At 40.6% G+C, this 24,602-nt stretch overlaps 1 protein-coding gene across 1 annotated transcript in view; it reads left to right on the top strand.

Moving 5' to 3' along the window:
* Positions 1–24,602, top strand: part of LOC147305163 (helicase ARIP4-like) — an 82,940-nt gene that overhangs the window by 13,007 nt on the left and 45,331 nt on the right. The window contains exon 2 of the mRNA XM_086278828.1: positions 11,075–11,232. Within this exon, the coding sequence (XP_086134954.1) occupies positions 11,124–11,232 (109 nt within the window). The 5' untranslated portion in view covers positions 11,075–11,123. The remainder of the gene's footprint in view (positions 1–11,074; positions 11,233–24,602) is intronic.

The following is a 24,602-nucleotide window of genomic DNA, read 5'->3' as shown; positions in this document are numbered from 1 at the left end:
TGTTCAGCACTGCTGACGTCTGAAACCAGGGTGCAAGATCACTGCGTTAGTATGTGTGAGCTCTTGTTACATCCTTTTTTTGCATGTGAAACCAGTTTGAGTGTGAGAGTCCTCATCACATTTAGAGCACATTTTTGAGGGTTAATATTAGATTTGGGCTACGATTACTCTGGAAAATAAATGTGTCAGTGAAGGGCCTTGGTATAGAATACAAAAGTGTGTGTGTGTCTGAGAGAGAGAGAGTTTGTGTGTAAAGTTTAATAAGAAAATGTGATTTTTCATGCGTACGAGTTCTGTGAAAGAAAGGGATGGAGAAATTAGTTTGTGTGTGTGTACAATGTCTTGCATCTTGGCATACATCTTGTATAACTTAATTTTTTCTTCTAAGCTGAACAGTGGCATTATTAGCCAGATCTTATGTAAGCCAGCTTATGCAAGCAGCTGTCTTCTCACTGCCCCCCTCCTTTATCATTTTAACTTTACTCTTGCATGCGCACACTCTCAGGGGATTTCAACAGCTAATTACACGGTGTCTCTGGGTATGTAGGAAAGCATTCTGTACTTTACAGGTTTTTTTGTTCCAGTCCAGTTCTTGAGTCATTTTGAATACCTATACTGTTCTCTTTTGTCCTCTGTCTATTCAAAGTCTTTACTTTTCTTTTTAATAAATACTTGACACTATACCAGGATGTTTTGTTTTAAGCTGTTTGGAAATTGCCTTGTTGGTGTAAAAATGCACGACGTCAAGTTATGTTATCTTTGGGTTTTGTCAGATTCAACCAAAGAAATGGGAAAGAATTATAGAAAATTATGAAGGTTTTCATGCTTGAATGATTCATAGCTCAGTGTCAATTGGCTTAAAAAAAAAAACAAAACATCCATCCATCCACTCGCTTCCGCTTATCCTTTCCAGGGTCGCGGGGGTGCTGGAACCTATCCCAGTTGTCATAGGGCGAGAGGCAGGGTACACCCTGGACAGGTCGCCCGTCTGTTGTAGCGCTAACACACAGAGACAGACAACCATTTGAACTCACATTCACTCCCGCATTCACACCTATGGGCAATTTAGATTAATCAATGAACCTATCCCCACAAACTTCATGTCTTTGGACGGTGGGAGGAAGCCGGAGCACCTTCATACCAGCACCGTGTGGCACGGTGGTTAGCGCTGTTGCCGCACAGCAAGAAGGCCGGGGTCTTTCTGTGTGGAGTTTGCATGTTCTCGCAAAAAAAACAAACAAAAAAAAACATTCCTCTGAAAATGATGAGATACAATGACTGGACTGTAAATCAGTGAAAAAGCAGCCAATGTCCAAAGAAAAACTCTAAAAGTTCTTCAGAACTGCCGATCAAAACCACTTCAAAATATTTTGGCTTCTTGGGAGCAAAATATAAAGAAATGACTCGGTCGTTAACATTTTTGCACAGTTCTACATGCTACAAATATTTTAAAAATGTATGTACTTATTTATTTGCTTGTGTTTTTAATTAGTTTTGCTAATATCTGTTACATGAAGATAGAACATGACTTAGAGATATTTAAGTACAGAGTTTCCATGTGATTTTTTTTTTTTCACACCCACAACTGCATAATACTGGGGAATTCAAAATGCCCATCATTCACACATTTATTATGTTTCAAAAAGTACCATATAAAGATTCAAAATATCATGTCAGATTTGACCTCTGACCTCTCGTTGAAGGTCAATAGATTGATCTGAAGGTCAAAGTGATAATAATGGTATAGTATGTGTTTGGAAGTAGTGCAAAGCAGAAGACTTCGTCTGAATAGTCTGTATGCAAGAGGCCTGAGTGGCGGAGGTTACTCAGACCATGGCTCAAATTGGTGAGGTGAGTGGGCAGGGGTTGAGTGTGGGAGGGGAGGGGACAGTCTGCATGGCCCAGGGGAAGAAGCTGTTTGTGAGTCTGAAGGTGTAGGACCGGATTGATCTGAGGCGCCAACCAGAGGGCAGCAGGTCAAACAGGTGGTGAACGGGGTGCTGAGACAGGAGGCTCTGGCGATTGCCTCCAGGGGTGGCAGAGGGCAGCAAGTGATTTTTTTTGGGGGGGGGCAGTGTTAATTACCCTTTGACCAGCCTTCCTGTTCTCAGTTGTGGACCCTGCGGACCAAGACCAGCGGCAGCTTCTAGTTCATATTAGTCCAGGTTGAGCTCCTCTGCAATTTTCAGACTGCTGTTGGGGGTTGGGGAGCTCTTGCGTTTGTAGTTGGTGAGGGCTTTGATGCCTCTCCACAGCTGGTGGGGGTTGTTGACTGTGAGGAAGCTCTCTGTGCTCCTCCTGTAGCCCTCCTTGGCCTGTTCAAAGCCCCTCCTCAGGTTGACTGTAGCAGTGCTGTACAGAGAGCTGTCCCTCAATATGAAGGCTGAGTTACGAGTCCTGATCAGAGCCTGTACCTCACTTATCATCCAGTTTTTTTCAGTTATGAAAAACCCTGATGGTTTTGGTCACTGTCACATTCTCTACACAGCACTTAATGTAGAAAAGGACACGCTGAGTGAAGGTCTACAGGTTCTCCTGTTTTTTTCAGGGCACTCAGGCGGACATGCACCAATGGTGCGCATCCTGCCCCAAGTGTACAGCTGGTGAACCAGTCGACCATTCCAAAAGTGCCTTTAGGCCCACTATCATTAATGGAGGTCCCATTTGAGCACATTGGCATGGACCTCATCAGGCCATTTCACTGGAGTGCACGGGGATATCGCTTTGTATTCGTTTTAACTGTTTATGCAACACAATATCCTGAACCAGTGCCACTGCGCACCATTTCCCCAAAGAGTGTGGCACAGGTGGTGTTTCAGGTCATCTCCTGAGCCAAAAGAGATACTGGCTGATCAGGGCACATAAGTTCATATCTCGCACACTAAAAGAGCTATATGAATTACTGGGCATTAAATATGTCGCTGGTAAGACCCTCAGCTGTTTGCAGTGTGGGGGGTGCCTCAGACCTCCATGGGATTTCTCTGGGATTTGAATTTGGCAGAAAGCCGCCGGGGGTGTTGGACTTGATTAAAGAAAACTGGGAGAAAGGTCCAAGCCCGGCTAAAAATGAAATTCAATATGTTTTGGACCTAACAGCAAATCTGCACACATTTGGGAGGTTATGACGGGAAAATTTGCGTGAGGTATGGCAGTTTGATGCTTTCCCCATACCCCGGCTCAATGAGCTCCTGGCACAGTTAGACACAGCTCACTTTTTCACGACACTGGATTTAACCAAGGACTACTGGCAGATTCCCTTGTCTGCAGAGTCTAAGGAAAAAACGGGTTTCTCCACTGAGTACGGTTTTTACCAATTTGTCATACTTCCATTTGGCTTACTCAGAGCCCGTGCCACCTTCCAGCACCCGATGACCAAGTGCTGCATCTTACAGGCTGCTTATGCTGCCGCCTACTTGAATCACATCATCATCCACCTTAACACTTGGCTGAAGCATGTGCAGCAGGTGGCCATGGTCCCGGAGTCCCTGACGCAGCGGTGGCTCATGGCAAACCTGAAGAATTATGCGGTTGTACAGAGGGAGGTACAGTATCTGGGGTACCACTTGGGAAGTGGACAGGTGTGTCTACAGGTGGATAAAACAGAAGCCATCCCATCCTGGCCACATTCCAAGACCAAAACAGAGGTGAGGCGGTTCTTGGGGCTGGCTAGTTATTACTGCCAGTCCGTGCCCGGCTTTACAGATCTGACTGGCCCCTTGACTGATCTCACCTGAAAGGCTGCCCCAATTTGTGTCACAACGGGACTGCACGGACTCACGCGCAGGCTCTAAGTTTTGAAAACACAAGAGTCTTTATTACAGCAACACCAGGTGATCTATTTACAAAGGTGAGGGGAAAGCCAGGCTCTGGGGGTCCACACACAAATGGGAAAGATGCAGAAAGTCCACACACACTCCATCCACGCCTCACGCTCCTCTTCACACTCCACGTACACTCGATCGCTCGGGAAACACAAGGGTTGGTCCAGGGAATCTGTACGCAGAGACACGAAGGGATTACAAAGGAAGATCGCTGAGAAACACTCTAGAGTGAACTGAGCTGGGGTTACACTGACGAGGGTCGGCAACGGTCCAGCGACGAGAAACACAGAGCTGCCATCTTAAAAAGGAGCTGGAACACTCTCAGGTGATGAGCCACAGGTGCGTGATTGCGACCAGGTGCGTGGGCCAAGGGCAGGAGCCCACAAGTGAGCTCCGCCCAGGCAGAGGGAGGAAGGAGAGAGAGGAAGGGAGAGAGCAGGAACAAAAATGAAAATACAAACATATGTAGCCATACTGAGCCGACCAGGTAGGCACAGGGACCCTGACAATTTGGTCCAGTGGATGGAGCAATGCCAGATGGTGTTCGTCCAGGTTAAGACACGACTAACTTTTCTCTCCCTTTTATTCTGCAGACTGACGCCTTGAACAGAGGGCTGAGGTCCGTTTTGTCCCACCAGAAAAGGGGGACGGGGTTCAATTATTTATATCAGTAGGAAACTCTTTGAGCAGGAGGCCAGGTACAGCACAGTAGAGAAAGAGCGCCTGGCCATCCGGTGGGCGGTCGACACTCTTCCTTATTACCTCCTGGTCGGCCCTTTCTCCCTCTGTTCGGATCATGCCCTGCTGCTGTGGCTCCATCGCACAAAGGATCCCAACATCCGGATCACCTGGTGATATCAGACTCTCCAGCCTTTTAATTTCTATGTGGTCCATAGGCAAGGGGTGCAGGTGGCTGTAGTGGATTTTCTCTCCCGGCAGGGTAGGCTAGGCCAGATGGCTCCCTGGTCTACGTCAGGCGATGGGGGTATGTGGTAGAGTGTGGTTTGTGGCTCAGCTGCAGGGGAGGAGTGGAGCAGTGGGTTCAGGGTGTGTTGTCAGGGGAGGCTGACTCATACAGCTGACCCCCATGATCTGATCATGTCTCCCCATTTGAATATGTCACTGGGACCAGATGACAGAACTGTGCGTGGCGTGAAACAGGAGGACAGCTGGAAAGCTGTTGCAAAGACAGTCTGTAATAAAAGCAGTCAACCTACAATGCTATGTGCGTGGGCACTTTATCACAAGAACGAAGAAAAAAAAATGAATACATGCAAAATATAATACTAATTTATTTTTTTTTTAAATGAAACACGGCCTAGAGAGTGAGCTCTTTTGTTGGAGTGCTTCTTGTTATTTTTGCAACCTTCAAGATAAGTTATGCTAAATGTCCAAAATATCAAAATGTTTTAAAACAACAAATGCGTTGTAAGGCTTTTAACAATAAGTATGAAAATAACTTCACCCCCCCAAAAAAGTGTAAGATGATAATATCTTTTAATAACAACTGCATTGGTTCCACGTCTTTTTTGTAATCTCATGTCAGTCCAGACCATAGTGTTGTTCGGGGGGGTTGTTTTGTTTTTTAGCAAGAGAAATTTAGGCTACTTCATCCCCTCCCCTGTGGTCATGGGGGTGGTGTTTGTAGGACATTACACAGACTGCTCCCCTCCCCCTGCCTCTCCAGCCAGGACCCCGTCTTTGTTCATCTACACCGTCGCTCTGTATCTTTTATTTGTTTTTTCTGTGCTTTTCATATTTTCCCATTAAGAGCGTCCTCTTCCCATATTCACAGAATTTAGATTACCGCTCGCTCTGTTTGGCCAAAAGTAATGCTGTCCTCCACAAAGCCTTATCGGCTGAATCATACGTCCTTGGAATCCCTCCTTGGCCTGCTGTTTGAGGTTACGTAAGGTAGAATTGTACAGAAAGAGGAACACAAATGGCTTTTCTTTTAAATTTTCAACCCTGCGTATGCAAGTACTTTCAAGAGAATTTCAACCGTCTCTGTGCTTTTAAAGGTTCACAGCAGCAGCTTTGGTGCAAAGGAAGAACTCTTTCCACAGATACTGAATTTGAAAGACTTTTGCATTCTTCTCTTGCTTTGCAATACTGACGAGGAGGTGAAAAGAAAAAAACATAAAGGGAAAAAACAACACTGAAAGTTTTGCAAAGAAAAAAGCTCTGCTTAAACTGCGAGTGTTCTATCATCTTTTTGTGCATTCATCTCTTCTTTCAGGTGGTACACCAGGCTTTAAATGACGATGCACGCACATGTTTGAGTTGCACGTTAGACACTTAGACATTGTGGTCTGCAGCAGTGTTGCTCCAGCTGCACAGTTTCATAAGATTTGTATAAAATTTTGCTTCTCCAACATTAGTGTAGTCCATTGTGAGTCATATGAATGGGCAAAATTGACCACAGTCTGGCGTGCATTATCCACTGGGGGCAGCAGGCATTCCTTTAGCAGCTAAAAGAAACAGAAGACTAAAGGCAGTGAATTGCCCTCTCTGACAGCTGGAAGTTGACTCACACATTGGTGTTTCATCTGTGGTGTGTTGGGGTCAGATCACTGCCAAGCTTTGTAAGACATGCAAGTTAGCTTTGACAAACAGTTATAAACAGCAGCACGGACACCTGAACAAAATCTAGTGCAAGAGTGCTGCAAAAAAGAAAGAATCCTCCCTTTGTGCTCACCTCAGCTAGGCTTGAGGCTATAATTTGTGGGAAATGATCTCATTTTAATGTGAGCCTGTAATTTTGTAAGTATCCTTCACAGTCCTGAATCAATATTCAGGGTTAGGAAAAAATGGCTGAATGTGAGTTTCACAACGTTAGTACAGGCCTGTTGCATAGGATTGCATTATATTTGAACAGGTGCCGTCTTGTCCACCTTCAGAATGTTAAAACGGGTCATCTTAGGTAAGAAAGTTTCTTGCCCAGTACAGCTGGGGCTGCTTAGAGTAGCAGACATATACTGCATGTGTGTTATGTAACAGTTATTTTATAGCCTGAAGGCCTGACATAAACAGAATAGTTTGGCCTCCTTTCCACTGGTATATAACGTTACATAAAGCTTGATGGCATTGAATCAAGTGTCCCCTTTTTAGGGGGGGGAGGAGCTGGATTCGACTTCTGAGTAATGAAACAAGCTGTACAGTATTTCTGCTGGAGTTCATGTGACCTACTTTTAAATATAAGTAAAGTACTTTAACTTATCTGAATTTGAATCTACAGCCCGGCTGGGACCAATTTTTGTGGCATTTCTATGTCCCCGTGTTTGTATGGTTTCTGTACGGCTACTTCGACCTTTTCTCCCAGCCCGAAGACATGCATGTTAGTGTAATTTGTGATTATGAATTTGGTGTAGGTGTGAATGGTTGTCTGACTCTCTGTGTAAGCTCTGCAACAGACTGACAACGCACCCAGGGCGTACCCTGCATCTTGCCCTATGACGACTCTGATAGGCTCCAGTCCCACTGCAAACCTGGAGTGGATGTGGGAGAAGATCAGTGGATGGCTAGATGGATTATTATCACAGCTACTCATTGGTTTTAGTGCCAAAAATGTGGTATATTGCACTGTCACATGAACAGAACACCTACGAGTCTATGAGCAAAGTAATTCTGGTCCTCGTTGTTCACCCAGATTCAATGCAGCTCTTAGAAGAAAGATGGGATGGTGGGGAAAAAAGCTAAATTTGACTCTAAATGAAATCAACAGGGCAGTGCTTTCACTTTTACGCTCTGCTACAGTAAATTAAAACATCTTTGCCAACAAATGAAGCATTTATTCACTCGACCTTTAGGGCATCGCTTAGAAGCAAAGTATAAAGTCTTACTCAATTCATTGTACCTGCATGGATTGATGTGAATAGATCTTTTGAATTTAAAATGAATACAATTGTGCTCAGAATATAGGATAACTAAAAAATAAATATGCCATTGCAGAATGCTACTAAATCCAAGGCAGCACTATCTGGAAAAAAAGGCTCACAGACTGTTTACCAGTTTAGAAAAACCGGAGGTGGTGACACGTCTTTCGCCCAGTATGTTGAACACTTACCCGAAGCCTTCGTTACTCACCGTGTCTCTGTGGATGTATACCCTGACATGCTGCAGAGGCTCACTTTTATGGAGATCTGAGTAGATGTTGGATAAAATCACATTAGCAAGCATTGCCCTGTGTTCTTGGCCTTCATGCATTAATTATACCGCAGTTTGTGGTGTGTGTGTTTTTTTTTTTTTCACATGGTTGAATAAGTTATTTGTGTTGCTTTGCCTTGCAGACACACCTCCACAGCACTCTCTGCATATGATTTCTTCCTGGTTAACATCAGTTGCACTAAATCCAAAGTATTTCCAAACAACAGAGGGTGATCTGCTTGGAGTGACAAGCTCTTTGACTTCTGCTGTGCCAAGCATTTAAATTTAATTGTATATCTGTCTTAATCTAGAGTTACTCACTCTGACTACTCCTGGAAACCTCAGGCTGCATGGTACAGGGAACAGCTGTGATTGGCATATGCAGGCGCTTATTCAGGGAGCGTTTTACTTGTTCTATTGGCAGAGTATGCTTTTTTTAATTTATTTTTTATATTGCACGATCATGCTCTTTTAATTACGGGAAGCCAAAATTGTGATTGAGATTAGAATTATATGTTCTTTCCAGCTCTGGATTCTTGTGATTCGTTTTTTCTGTTTCTGGTCTTCACACTCTGCTTTTAATGATTTTACCTTTTAACACTCAAAGAATCTTTTTTTCTGTACTGAAGACAACATCTTCAGTGTTCGTAATCACTTAAAATTGCTGTCAGACTGAGGCTTTCGTAAAAGTAATGCTTTTAGCAGTCTCATGACACAGGCTTTTCCACGTCAGAATCCTGTCTTTTTTTGATAGAGTAGATGCACAAACGGTGTGTTCTGCTCCAAGTACCGCATGCTTGTTCTCATTTTAACAGCAGTGTGATCTTCCAGCAGTGGTTAGTTTGGAACAACTGTGTCGTCGTCTCTGATGCATACATACTTCTATACAGAAAATTATGCAAAGGAAGCAAATTTTGAAATTACCTGAAAATAAACTCTTGCTCTATTGAAGATGGGTACATTGTCACTTGCTGTGCTAATTACAAAAAGGCATTATGCCCTTTACGCCCTTTATTTAGGGGAAATATTAAGTAGAAAGAGTATATGGTGTCTGTGTGAGTGAGAGATTGAATATTGGTTGCATTGTCACTAGAAAGTCCGAGTGAGAGGGGGGTCGTGTGGGATGTTTGGCCTCAGGTCAAATCCTATCCTCTACCAACTGTTAATGCTGGTTTCTGTTAACCATAAAGTGTGTCTGTAAGTTTCAGCAGGAAAGTGCATTTTCTGTCTTCATCAGTGGTGCAGCTGTGACTGCCTTGAGCTGATTTGAGGAGCTTTCATGGGAAGATGAGCTGTAGATTTCATTTATTTCTTGACTGATCACGAGTGAATGAGATGCAATGAGAGGATGATGATCACTGTGGTTTCCACCGTGCTGCTGTCAAATCAACTGCACTGCAATTTCAGTCTTTCCCATCAGAGATTTAGGGGGAAAAAATCAGCAAATTCTTTGCTTGCTGGTTTTTAGGCCCAGCAAACCAATCCATGATGTTTAGCTTTGCTTTATGAAGCTGGTAAATCGACCTGTGGGACCAATAAGTCGGCTTGGCTGGAGCTACCTGTTGTGCAATGTGCTGAGTAAAGTTATGCAAGGTGAGCTGGCAGATGATCAAGAGTGAGCCTTGCTGTGATAATGCTGCGTCTGGACTCGTCTAAGTGGGCGCGCGCATTATTTAAAGCCTTCATCTTCATCCAATAGAGAAAAAAGGTCATGGTTTTAGCTTGTGCAGCTAAATGCAGGTTTAGGATCTATTTTTGCTGGTCAAACACTTTTGTGAAGCCTTTTTTTTTTTTCATAATATTGCTCAAGATTTCTGCAGTAAGGATCATATCTGTGGCAGTGAAACTTTACATAGGGGTTAAATATTCTTGTTTGTAGCAGAATTATATTGATATACCGGTAAAACAAAAAAAGGGGAAAAAAGAGAGCAAAACTTTGCTTTTACTGATCCACGCCGGGTAATGAAAGGCACATCTGCTCTGTGATCCTGTGAGCAGCGTTGGTGTAATTTTTCTCCCGCTCCTACAGAGAGATAAAGAGAGCTCTTTATGTCTCTCTTTGTGGCTTTTTCTCACTGGCTTTGTCTGTCTGCACTGTAGTTCTTTCTTTCATTTGCAGGTCAAGATCCTTATAATGTCTCTCTTAAAAAGCTCACATCCTGTCTTCTTAGAAAATTTAAATCCATGTTCTCATTGCCTGATTTTAAGATAACATTGTATTTTTCCACACCTTCTCTTTCAAGGCTACATGATTATGGCCAAAATGATTATCACGATTATTTAGTTGTTTCAGACATTTACATTTTTTTTGTCTGTCTTTCTTTTAACTTAGTGTTCATCCAGACTGCAAACTTGGATGTAACGGCTGTGATTGGCACGTAGTCGAGGATTTAGGGAGCGCTTGATTTGCGTCTGTTTTGCATCCTATCAACGAAGCATGCATTTTCAGTATCGCTCGATCATAAATTAAAATTTGATGAATTGAGCAGCCTTACTCTCTTATCGTTCAGCATTTTTTTAGTATTTGAGCCCCTTACCTGCCTTTCCTGGACGTAGCTAAAAGGGTTTAAACAGTGGGGCACTAGTTTTTTATATTTATTTATTTATTGGGCTGACATGAAATAAGCTGTATTTTCTGCAGACATTTTTATTTATTACAACATGATTATTCTAGAAGAATGGAAGATATCTCGAAATCTTCTGATCAGTAGCCAGGAGCTGTTTTTTGCCTGACCAGAGAATAAAAATGACCAAGTTACATCCCATATTTTGGAAAACTCTGAGATTGTGTGACAGATTTTACCCTTTATATGTGTTTTTAAGCACCAGATGAAAACTGGACTGATACAAAGTCAGGTAGGGCATTTAAAGGATTTAACTACCTGCTGATTACAGAGCTAAATAATCTCTTATCTAATGGTTTATTAGTACTGTGTAATGTGTGTGTGTCTGTACATATCATCCCTTACATCTTCCTTTTCAAACTGTGCTGAGAGGCACAAGGAGCAAAGAGCCATCACTTTCTGTTCCTTAAAAACTGTGTTCTGTCAGTTTGTGTGTGTGTGTGTGTGTTTATAGTTGTTTATTGTGTGTTTTCTATATTTCAGGTGTAGATTTGCTGGCCATGCTGAGGTAGCAGCGGCCTTTTAGGTCAGGATGTCTGATGATGAAATCGAGTGGTTCAATGGGAAGGAGAGAGAGATCTGCTACATCAGTGATGCGGACGAAGACAATTATCGAGACGATGAAGATGAGGGTCAGCTGGGTGAGTCACGTTAGTGAATGAAGACCATCTCACCTGCCTGTGTTTTGTTGCATCTTATACAAAGATGCAAGTGAGTCGGGCTCAGGATCAATGGGTTATTTCAATTTGAATAAACCAAAATTATCCTCTGAATTTATAAATGACAAGTACAAAAAGCCGTTTTACCAAAAATGAGTAAAGTGAAAAAAAAGAAATGTGTGTGGACTGAGGAACTTGGATAAAAGAAAGCATTTTGCTTTTATTCCTTACTGATCAAGAATTAAGAGCACATTACAAACGACTGCAGATTCTTCAGTAAATTTCACAGATTTTTTTTTTCTGGGTAAAATAATTCAGTTTATATTTAATAAAACTAAAAGACTGTTTGTCAAAGCAATAAACCTCAAGTTTTTACAGTTTTCAGTCTGAATGGCCACGCCTGTAATTGTAGGTCCTTTAAGTTTAAAAAGTTGAGTTACCCAAAAAAAGCAACAAAAAACAAGCCCCAGGGCAGTTATTATGAAGCCCTAAAGTAGCTTTAAAGAGTAATCTGTAGCTATAAACATGATTTATTATGTAACATAGGAGCATTGTAACAGAGGAGTCTAGTGGGATTGACTCACTTTTGGAGCCAGGCTCAAGTGGCCTCATCTTTCAGAGCCGTCTGAATCTACATGATTGTGAAAGTCACCTATAAATATAATGACTTGCAGTTTTTAACAGAATCTAACGACGATGCCGCCTCAAACAGAGTTTGTGGGTGGGCAGAGAAAAGTTTAATTCTCTCTTTTGTTATTCAAGTCTACATCTGACACAAATGACAGCAGCTACTTTCTCTGCTTTGTCATCTAACTCACATGTAAACAGACACATTTTCGCAGAAGCCACCAAATAACTGAAGTGACCCAGCAGCTTTATTCTCTGTATGTGACCAGACCGGCTCTCCTCAGCAGCCTCTGCTGTTCTGTCCTCCCTCAGGAAACAAACCAAACTCTCATCTCCACCTCTTCTCTTATTTCTTCTTTTGCCAGTATGTGTTACATAACCTGGTGAATCATCTATTAGCTCTATTAAATGCAGAGGTGTGTGTGTGTTTTGTGTGTAGGAGGCATGATTTAAACTTTGATTGGATAACTTCAGTGACATCACAAAGGGCAAAGTTACAGTTTTTTACAGACGCTAGGACACATTTCTCAATACTTAGGTCACGTTTGCAAAACTCCTCACACAGTGAGCACAACAGAAGTCTATGTGGGCTAAACTGAGGACCAGTTATCATTGTTTTGGCACAAAATGCATTCAATGACTACATCTCTCAAATTTCATGAATTATCTTCTCACTCAGACACAACAACTGCCAAAAATCTTTGTACGTACAGGACATTTTGCATGTGCTTACATACTGTTTTCAAAACTGTTAAACTTATGGCCAAAACAATAACACAATGCAAAACTTGAAAAGACAGCAAAATTCAACAGCAATATTTTATTGAAACATATTTTAAATCTAAAAATGCAGTTTAACCAGCCACAGCTTATTCTCATTGTAGATGAACATCTACACAGGTGTTACTCCTTCAATTTTTCAACTCCTTCAATTCTGGCATGCCAGAAGATTCTTTCCTAGGTGTATTACCCTAGATGACATAAGATGTGATGTGGATGAGAACCTGTGGCCAAATGGAGAAGACCGAGTAGATTAGCATTACTATTGTATGTGTATCAGTGGATGGTGTGTATACAAATTCTTGTATTTTGGGATTACTTAGTGCAAAAAAATAAAAATACATAAACAAATATTAACGAATTCTGCATGATGTCTGATTCATTCCAGTAACATATATTGAAATTATAAACAGAGATGTGTCCTTGTTTTACACAAGAAAACACTGTGTAATGCTACATGTTGTTAGTGTTTTTCAGGTCATTGTTTTGTGGGTGACAAAGTGTGTTTGTCGGCTGTCAACCTTTGCTAGTGTTCTGGAAGAATGAGTTTATTTGAGACCTGAATGAAGTGTTTTGGTAGTTGTAGTGCATTTTGAATGTGAAATAAACTGCTTTGCCAAGCTGACGGTCAGTTAGGAGGATTGTGTGAAGAGTTTTGCAAAAGTGACCTAAGTATTGAGAAATGTGTCCTAGCGTCTGTAAAAAACTGTAATGTTTTTTTCCCTGCAGTATTTACATGTTTTAGGATTTCTACCGAAATCTAAAAACTCATTGTTCACTGATGTGACGTCTTAATTTGTTGTTGTAAAAGCAAAGACAAAGAATGGGAGATTAACTGAAGGAATCACAGTGTCCTTGAATTTTAATTCTTCGTTTTCCTTTTTTCTCTAATGTGTGTGTGTGTGTGTGTGTGTGTGTGTGTGTGTGTGTGTGTGTGTGTGTGTGTGTGTGTGTGTGTCATTAGAGGATGCGCCTGGGCTTGACTTTGATTTTTGTGGGGACTTACCTTTGAGTTTATGGTTAGGACTTGGGTTTAGGTTAAGGATGAGATTAGGGAAGGGATCATGTAAATGTGTGTGGTTGACTCCTTTTGTCTCAGTTTCATTTTTATTTACCATCCAACCATAATGACTGTATAGTTGAGCATACTCAAAGCTAACCAAGTACCCACTGTGTGTGTACACAAACACTACACTACAGGTCTCCTTCCTTGTCTTGTGAGTGCCTTTGCTCTTTGTTTTTTTTTTTGCCTTCTTTGGTTTCTGACCAAAGACGGCAGGTTTTTTTGTTTTGTTTTTTGCAGCGAACCCGGAGCCTTTTCGAAACGATGACACATTTTAGATATGTGATGCAGTCATGTGACCAATTAAACTAAGATAGCGGAGGGCATTATACAGCACTTGTTTTGTTTGCTCTCAATTTTGACAGCCCTATTAAAGATTAATATCAGTCTGTACATGCTCCAGATAGCTTTTCTTCAAATCCAACTTTGTACTTTTGTGTTACTTGGAGCAACAACTCCACCTCAGTGTTAGTCCATTTAAAAAACTCGGTGCTTTTCCTCAACATTTTGTCGGAAAGTAAATAAACGGCTGACAGAAATGAGGCAGGCCGAATCTTCTTGCATTTTACGCATGTACAGTACTGGAACGTAAGCATTTTCAGCCATTTCAATGTGGACGCACAACTCTGTGAAAACAACTGAAAACAATAGTGTGGACGCAGAGCGTTTTCAGATGAAAACGCCGTTTTCAAATTTATCCGGGCTAGTGTGGACGTAGACTAAGACAGCTGGGATAGCCTCCGCGACCCTGACAAGAATAAGCAGAAGAGAACTGAATGTGAAATAGAGGCAGCGATTTTTTGAAACGTGCAAGTGTCATGTAAATACAGTATATACGGCAAAAGCAAAGTTTGTACAATTCTAATGAGCTTGAAGATCAATATTTGTATGACTAACTGCAGCACAGCCTGAACTCTCTTAGGCAGCTTTCTTGTCATTTCTTTCAGGAATAGGTCTCCAGGTTTCTTGAAGGACATTCAAAGCTCTTCTTTGAATGTTTCTGCCTTTTGTTCTGTTCTCTGTCACACACTGTTTCAGTAGTGTTTAGTCCTGGGCTCCGGGGAGCCAATCCAAATTTTCACATTTGGATTCATCATTCCATTAGACCTGTTTTTAAGGACAGGGCTGTCAGTTACTGTTCATCTCTTCATCATATACCATGTTTTTGGCTCTTTAGAAATAACCTTGTTGGTTAAAAAATGCTATTTTGTGCCTGTCATACTGGCCTTTTACCTATATTCAACTAAAGTACACTTTTGTAACAGGCTGCTAGCAACAAGTCCCTAAGGGGTACAGGTTAAAACTGGTTTTCAAATTTTTTTGTTGTGTAGACACAACACCGGTTTATCTGATGAGTTCAGTGACTTTTTTATGCTTGAATGATTCATAGGTCAGTCTTAAGTGGCTTTAAAAAAAACAAACAAAAAATAAGATTCCTCTGAAAATGGTCATGTACAAGGACTGGACCTAAAATGAGTGAAAAAGCAGCCAGTGTTGAAAGTAGAGATGGACCGATCCGATATTACGTATCGGTATCGGTCCGATACTGACCTAAATTACTGGATCGGATATCGGAGAAAAATAAAAAATGTAATCCGATCCATTAAATATCACGAAAGCACCTCACAAAACTTGCAACACGCCGTAACTCACCTCAGAACGTTAGCACGTCGGAGCAGTATGCATCACGTGATAGAGCGGCTGTGGCATGCGGGACCTGTCGGTGGTCTGGATAGCATTTGGAGCTTCGCTAGCAACCCGGCATTTCATCTCCGACAAAGTTATCCCGAGAGAAGTAAAGCAAGTGTGTAAGTCCATCTCTGAATGTTTGTAAAGCATTCCTGCGTTAAGCTTAACAAGCGACTGCCTCTCCTGCTGCTACTTCAATCATGAAACTGCTTAACGATCAGCTGATCGGCTTTTCTGTCGCGAGTCCGTGTCTCTAGTTTGCTTTTGGCCCACTTTGCACCAGAAAGAGGAAACCAGCGGCTGAACAACAGCAGCACGTTTAAGCTTGATCAGCTATTGTTAGAATGTATTTAATATTACTTTCTACTCCAGGATCTTTTTCTACGTAGCTGATGCTGGTAACTGTGCAGGGGCAGATCTAGCAAAGTTTAGCCAGGGGGGCCGATAGGGCATTAACAGGGAAAAGGGGGCACAAAGACATACTTTTCTTTCTTATTCTCATTTAAAATGTCGAGCTTTTAATAAATAATTATCTGACACCCAAAGTTTTAATTTGATGTAAAATGAATAGAAGTCAATTACTGTATATAGTAACTATTAAGTCTAATATATATACCCTAGTAAGCTATAGTACTTTTTCCTTTGGGAAGGTACCATCTGTGCAGTCTGCAATTTTGTTGAAGAAAGATGTTGAATCTATTTAATATTTCTTGAAAAATAATTGATTTCTGTGCATTTCTTTTCACACTGCATCAAATTAAGGTTGATTACGTCGATTAAGCATCATGAGGTGGAGCGTGAGGGGTGGTTCCCTATTTTTTATTTATTTATTTTTGTTGTTGCTGGGAGTTGGAACCCTATTAGTTAGGTTGCTTAATATTTATGCTAAGTACTCTTTAAAATACCAGAATAGGGAGGATGGTGTAGGTTTAAGTTTATTAGATTGATCAGTATTGCTGAACTATGAAATATTTTTTTTGCATACAGGTATAACAGAATAGCTTTAGTGTAGTTGTTGTTTTAAACTTGAGTATGAACTTATACAAAATGCAGCAAGATATTTAAAAAACAGTTTTGTTGATTAAAAAACACTATATCGGATTCATATCGGTATCGGCAGATATCCAAATTTATGATATCAGTATCGGTATCGGACATAAAAAAGTGGTATCGTGCCATCTCTAGTTGAAAGAAAAACATTGAAAGCCTGGAGAAGTGTGGCTCAAGACCACTTCAAAAATAACAAAGTCGAGTTCCTTGGAAGCAAAATATAAATTAATGAAGGGGCGTCTCAAGACTCACTCGTACTGTGCAAAATCTTCCGTAACATTTGTTGAATTCTTACATTTTGTCAATTTAGAACAAAAGCTAGCATCTGTTTAAAAAAACAAAAACAAAAAAACCCCCAAAGTGATCATGTCATATTTTTTATGCCTTTTTTGTCATCTTTAAAAGTTTAGAAATGATCTTTCTTGATTTAAGCAGAGTGAGAATTAGACCTCTGTCATATCTGTATCCTACAAAACTGGACTTTCTTGAACACCCACTTTGCTAACATGAGACTGTTTGGATTGATATTACGTTGGCTGTGAGCACACGGAATGCCTTAAAATAGGTGTTTAAAATTATTCGTTCAAAAAAAAAAAAAAAAAAAAAAAAATCAATTGCATTTATATAGCGCTTTTCAGGGCCCTCAAAGCACTTTACATTTCCACTATTCATTCACTCTCACATTCACACACTGGTGGAGGCAAGCTACAGTTGTAGCCACAGCTGCCCTGGGACAGACTGACAGAAGCGAAGCTGCCATATCGCGCCATCGGCCCCTCTGGCCATCACCAGTAGGCGGTAGGTGAAGTGTCTTGCCCACGGACACAACGACGGAGACTGTCCAAGCAGGGGCTCAAACCGGCAACCTTCCGGTTACAAGACGAACACCCAACTCTTTGAGTCACGATCGCCCTTTTCCTTAGTGTAAGAAGCTTTATGGGAGCTTCAAATCCACATACTGGTTAATTCAGGTGGTTAGTTTAGTTTAGCTTAGTACATTACACCTAGTTGTTGCTGTTAACTAAAAAGCAATTTCTCTCGCCAACCAATTTTGTGAATTTTGTTTTTAAAAAACAGCCATTTAAATATTTGTTGTGCTTTGTTGTTGTGTATTTATATGCTAAGTGAAAATGAAGCTACCAGTTACACAGTTTATAGCAGTGTATCAGTATTCACATCTTACACTCAAGCAGAAAGTAAATGAGCCTATTAATTTTTCCTTTTTTTGTTCTTTTCCTCCAAAAGTCTGAAGCACCATTCAACAAGATTCTTGCTGTTGCTTAACAACAGCAAGCTTGGGTCAGTTAAACTACACTTAAGTCTCAGCCGCAGCTCTGCTCAGTCTAAATGAGTGAGTAAGTAAGTGTGAGTAAGTAAAGAAGATGTTATATGTAGTTGGCTCTGTTTACAAATGTAACGTTTATTCCGGTGGTCAGTGGGGAAATTCCTTTTTGGCGTGTAGTGGTGAGTACTGTATCTCTGCAGGTCTTCAGCTCTTTTAATAATTCCTTGAATGGCCATGTCTGTCTTGTGGAATCAGAGATCTGGGAGTGGGTAGAAGCGCATCGTGCTCGAAGTTTGCAGCCTGTGGAGACCTTTTTGGGCTTCTCATCACTGTGAGTCAGTGTTGGATAACCCTGTAATGTGACAGATTGCTTGTTATGTTTGGGCCTGAGCAGCAGCAGAGAACTAAAACACACACACACACACACACACACACACACACACACACACACACACAGAGGCTGTACATGTTGTCCTAATTACATCAGAACTCTGTTAGACTCTGTAATGGCAGCTCTGCAGTAATATGGACTCTGAAAGAGTGTCTGTGTTTGTGAGGCAGAGGGCAATGATGATGGACACTTAATCATCCACCAAAGGAGGTTCAGGTCTTTGCGCGTCCCTGCTTGGTCAGGTTTATAAAACATTTTACCACAACAGTTGTGCAACACTTTGTATAACTGACCCAGCATATCAGCAAAATTGGCAGACGCCGAAGGCGACAGAACTGGCTTTGTGAGGTTACCTTAGGAGGTCCTGATGGGTGAAAACAAGTTTGTTTGGAGTTTGTAAGCTGTAGCTGAATGTACAAGACTTTCTTTTTATACTCTTGAAAGCATGTGCTCAACAGGTCACCATGACTCTCCTTAACATAGGTGACTTGTTTTCGAGTTGGAGTTGTATGTACATGTATGTTGTAGGTTAGGATGGACAATGTTCATGTAGCTGAAAATCTTTTGTTACCTTTTAGTGTATTATCTATCTCCTGCCTAAAAAAGTGTCTTCTTTTAGTCGTGCGATATCGGATCGGCACCTCAGATCGGTCCAATCCCGACTCTAATGGATGTGTGGCGTGTTTGCAGCTGATGTAATCCAGTTCTTTCTTGGTTCGGGCTATCGACCCACAGGAGAACTGTCTGATGGAGAAGACACATTTCCATGTTTATCTTCCCCACTTTGCAAGTCTATTTTGCTCCTGTGACATCGTCACCCCCCCTGCTGCTTCCTGCGTCTGTCCCATAGTTACCATAACAACTGTCACCAGGACGCCGGCCCCCTCATAGTTGTGACAGTTTACTCCTCCAGGTTTGACATCCCCTTTTTTCCTCCTGTTCTTCTTCTTCCTCCCCTGTTTTCTCCTATTCACACTCTTATCTTTATGCTTTTGTCTCTTCTCTTCAACTAATTAGTGTAACTTTGTCCTCCTCATAGCTTTATGTTTTTAATCCTTGCATACACTAATAATTTAATTATTAGTTCTAAAGCATGTAAAAGAAAATCTACTTTCAACCAGCTGCTATAAAGTTTCTCCATTCATGTGACTGGTTCAGCACACACTGAGCAAACACTGAACAAAGAAAGGGATGACAGAGTGGGTGTGAGTTTAATAAACACGTCACAGGACTATTAAACAGAAAATATGTCAATACCGATGTACAGATGGAGTGTAGAATTAATCGGCAAAACTTGTCGTTGTTGTTATTGATCACAGAAATGATTCATTCTTGATATATTTTTAGGTGAAATTCACTGTTGAGCTACTCTGTGCAACTTAGTGAAAAATCTCTGATGTACATGAATTTTTTTTTTAACTTTTAATTTGCTTTTTTGACTGCATGAACTGATGAATAATGTGTCTTCTTTCTGGAGAAGTTTGGGTTGTTATGGTGATCACATCACTGGTACCACATAAAACACACATACAGTTGGGATATTACACTTTCAGCGTGGTATTTTTAAAAAAGTGTCATTTGGAGTCATTACATGAGTTTAAATGCCCATGAAAATAACTATTTGTGCTTTAATTTAGCAGTTTTTATTCTAGTATGCTTCCCCTATGTAAAAGTGAAGTGAAATTTATTTTGGTCAACAACAACAACACAGATTATCATTTTACATAAAAGTACTCAATCAAAAGTACACACATAATAATTTAAATATATACCGTAGTTTTCGGGTCATAAGCCGCTACTTTTTTCCCACACTGTGAACACTGCGGCTTATACTGACATGCGGCTAATGCATTTTTTTTTTTCATGCGGCCAAAAACATTTTGCCTGGTAACAGCAGACCAATAAAATTGGTAAGTAGTATATATACGGTATATATTTTTTACCGGTTGTTAAGAGACGTTGTAATGTTGTTTGTGCACTGTTCCGTAAAAAAACCATAAGCAACGTAATTTGTGTGTTACTGATACATACATACATACATACTACACTGTTCGAGGAAAAGAAGCATTTGCAGTATGTATTTTTGTATGTTACCATAACGTTTATGTTGCCATGTTTATGTTACCTTACGGATTAAATTAAACGTTAAAAATCCTCACGTGTAATATTTCTGTGTAAATATCTCATATTACGAGTGAAACGCATACGGCTTAAAATCCAGTGCGGCCTGTACAAGTACAAAATTGATTTTCTTTCTAAAATTAGAGCATGCGGCTTTTAATCAGGTGCGCTCTGTAGTCCGGGAATTACGGTAATTTATTGTAAAAAATAAATATTGCTTGAGAGAGATGGAAAGTCAGTTTTCATAGCATACCAAAGAGAGGCAGATGGGGAGAGAGGCTGTTGTTAATAGGCAGGTATATAACGACATTTCAGTATTTGTTTCGGTGGAAACATGTTTGGTAGAGACAACAAGCAAAAGTCTCTTCAGATTTTCTTTTTTAAAGCTTCAGAACAGCCTCTGGGTCAAGATTGGATATTAACACAAATGAATGAACAAGACTGGTTTAAAGCAGTATTGTATTTGCAGGTTTTTACGTGCTGGATTTGTGATAATTAGACCTTTTCTTCTGGCCACTGTGATAGTTTCACTAGTTACATTTTCAGGTCACTCGAAGGTAGGGCTGCTCGATTATGGCAAAAATGATAATCACGATTATTTTCACTGAAATTGAGATCTCGATTATTTGACGATATTTATTTAACAATAACAATGTATTGAATAATGACTTTAAAGATTGTCAAAAAATAATATAAAATAGTGTGCAAATACTGATAACAGTGCAAATGTTGCAATATAAAAAATAAATGAAAAATGTAAACATCTATGTTTAGTGAACTTTGCAGTGTTGCTCTGTGGTGCAGCTACGACACTGTAGCAAAGTTTACACACTATGTCTACTTGTTCCACGTCTGACTCCGCGAACCCATAATGTTTCCACACCACTGAAGTTTTTTTTACCTCTCTTTTCAACCAACGGTAGTCACTCTCCTCTCCAAATAACTTCTGCTTAGCTTTCCGAGCTTCCCTTGGGTCCTCTTAATTGTTGTGACACGTGTTCAAAATGCAGAGAGGTGCGCTCGATTTGCCACACGGAGCAGCGCGAGAGTAAAGCATGAGGGAGGTGCTAATAATCGGCTCAGTCATTTTTAATGATCGTTGAAAGCCCAGATCATAATCTAGATTAAAATTTGATTAATTGAGCAGCCCTACTCGAAGGTTCGTCTCATTTACTTGAGCCCTACCAATTTCTATATTTCTATAGCCGCAGCTCACAGTGTAGTCACACAAAGAAGGGAAGACTGAAAAGTTTGGTCACAGAGATCCTATGATATGGATTTTATGATTTAAAAAAATGAAGTGACAAAAGATGTCACTATCATATCAATCTATCTATATTCTTATAAAACCCTGTTTATAGGCGTAAGCACGATTTGTATAGCACCAGCATAAAATCTTTTATGTAAAATCCATAAATATAGTTTTGAAAAGCACTTTTAATCAGTGCAATTCTTTCATTACTACCTTTTGGGTAAAATGCTTAGGCTGTTAAAAACAGGGCTTAATGAAGAAAAAGGAAGCATGCTGACCTAGAAAACTAGGAATATATGCACATGAAAACCCAAGAAAGAGAAGAGAAGAAGGTTAAAAAAAAGTATCTACAGAGGCCATTCTTCAAAAAGTGACATTGAGAAATGGACCTGGGGAGGTGGGACCACTATTCTAAAATAAAATCACCATCTTCAGCAGCATGGCGCTGCAGGGATACCTGTTCTGGGTCAGGGTGTGTGTGTGTGTGCGCGCGCGCACGCACGTCCGCTCATGTGTTTTTTGAGTCTGTGTGTGAACAGATTGCGGTGTGTGCGCTGCATGTTGTTAGCTCTGTTGGCAGTTCTGATGAAGCTGTCATGAGGTTTAGTCACATCTTTCATAAGACTTGCACACACACACCAGAGAGCAGGGGAGTAATAGTCTGTTAATTAGCCTGTTGCTCCCCTGCATGTGTGTAGGCGTTGCTAAGCAGAGCACGCTCCCCGTCGCTGTAGTTCAAACTGAAGAAAAAGAGGTAAACGTGTTTCTTTGCGGCGATTGTTGCAGACACCTGGTGGTTTAATCGGCTACCTGATGCAACACATTGCCTGTTTTTTTTTGCCCACGCTAGATAAGTTACGCATCAGGTAGCTTTTTTTGTAAGATGGACTGTGACTGTAGGTTTTCATTTCCAACGTCCGGAGAGAAAAACAATGGTACAGAGGGGAAAAAACAGCTTACAATACGGGCAGCTTTGGCTAAATCATGAGTCTAACATGCTATACTGGAAATCAGAGAATCATCACAAAGCTCAAATTAAGATTTTTAGCCTCATTTTATTTTATGTTATTAAACCAATATCAGCTTGCTAGCTTGCCTGGTCAGCATGATGTTATCATATGTCACATCTGTTGACTCTATTCAAGGTTATACACCTATTTAAATGAAACTAGCTGTCACAAAGCTGATGATACATGCAAAAAAGATCATTACTAACATGTCTGGTTCTTTGTAACTGCAGTTATTTTTTTAATGGTCACATTCAGGTGCCATCCTATACAGTGGTGTTGAGGCTACTCACCATTACACTATTACAGTACAATTATTCTTTCAAACTGGTGGATCATCCCCTTTTAAAGATGTTAGATGTTCATTTTGCAGCATTAGCAAAGCAATAACAATAAATCACTGGTTACATAAAGTTGCTTGTATATAAATACATGCATTTCCCTCTGTAGTTGAGTAAACTGTAATACAGGGCTTGGATTTTGTTGAAACTAAACCATGATTAAATTATGTTGTAGGATTAAAAGTAAGTAGTTGAAACAAACATTTGTCAGCGAGAGAATGAGCACAATATCTGCAGGAGGAGAAAGGGGGGGGGGGGGGGGGATGAAATTACATTTCATAACATCAAGTGTGTGTGTGTGTGTGTGTGTGTGTGTGTGTGTTTGTGAGACCTGATTAAGGACAGTACAGAATGAAGTGTAGGAGGTGATACAGTAACACCAGCTGGTCTACATACTGACACACCAGACTGCCAGATCCGTGTGTGTGTGTGTGTGTGTGTGTGTGTGTGTGTGTGTCAAAGAGAGAAACAGACTTTGTGCGTGAGCAGACTTGAGATCAGATAACAGACTGGCTTGATGTCAAACTGATTATAAGTTACAATAGCTCATTAGCAAAACCACCTGCATGTTTGTTTTGAATTACGTGTTAGCTGTGGTCCCCGAGCTGCTATAATCTGAACACATGTTCAGAAAAACTCATCCCTTTTTAGTCAAGAGTGCAGAATCCAAAGATTGGAGACTGATATCAGGGGTTCATGTATCTTCTAATCAGAGATGGGCAGTAACGCGTTACTGTAATCCGATTACTTTTTTCAAGTAACGAGTAAAGTAAGGGATTACTATTGCAAAAACGGTAATTAGATTATGGTGACTTTCACGTAGGAACGCTGCGTTACTGCGTTACTAAAACCGTGATTTTTTTTGCGAGAATGTCTCATGACAGTGACGTAAGCGAGTGCGACGTTCGTGACAACAGCTGTCTGCAGATCAACAGTGGATAATATATCGAGTGCAGGAGAGAGTATGAGCGTGCAGCGTTTAAAGCGTGGAAGTACTGACCTTACTTTAAGTTTGATTCCATAAAAAGTGACAAAAACATTAGCGTCCATTGTGCGTGGGAAGAAAACTTCTTTTTCCAGCGAAAAAACCCCTAAACTTCCAAGCAAGCACCGAGTGCGCTACCACGTAATGGGAAACTCACAGAGAAACTCGCGGATTCTTCCACTGACCGCCGCGGCACACCTGCACCAGGGTTAACCTCCGCCTACCCTGCTCCTGCTTTACAGGTGAAAATAGAGCAAAAGGGTCTGAGCGCTGAGTCTTTGACTTTATTTATTTTCTGCTGTGTTTTACTTGCATCTATTTGAAAGAGTGAGTGTAAACACACAAAAAAACAATTATTTTATGTGCTGGAATGTGCAGAAAATGGGTTTAAATATTAAACAAATGTCTTCCAGTCAGAGAATGTTGCATATAATTAAATTTTTGCTTGATGCATAAAGTTAAAAGATTAAAACTAATAAAACAAGTTTTAAAAAGAGACTTTTCCATTTGATTAAATTTTGTATGATGGATTACGTAGAAAAAGTAGAATTGGGCTGAAAGATCTATCGCTTTATCACCTATTCAGGTTGTAAATCGTGTTTTTAAAAAGTAACTAAGTAACTAAGTAATTAATTACTTTTGAAAATAAGTAATTAGTAAAGTAACGGGATTACTTTTTGGGGGAAGTAATCAGTAATTAGTTACTTAGTTAAGGGGCGACCGTGGCTCAGGGGGTTGGGAAGCGTATCTGTAACCGGAAG

This window comes from Aulonocara sp. 'chitande type north' Nkhata Bay, linkage group LG20 (assembly GCF_057382095.1).
Source record: "Aulonocara sp. 'chitande type north' Nkhata Bay isolate Kocher_YH1m ecotype deep benthic linkage group LG20, A_spYH_male_GT1.1, whole genome shotgun sequence".
In the NCBI taxonomy this organism is placed as follows: Eukaryota; Metazoa; Chordata; class Actinopteri; order Cichliformes; family Cichlidae; genus Aulonocara; species Aulonocara sp. 'chitande type north' Nkhata Bay.
This window is presented reverse-complemented; position numbering and strand designations above follow the sequence as displayed.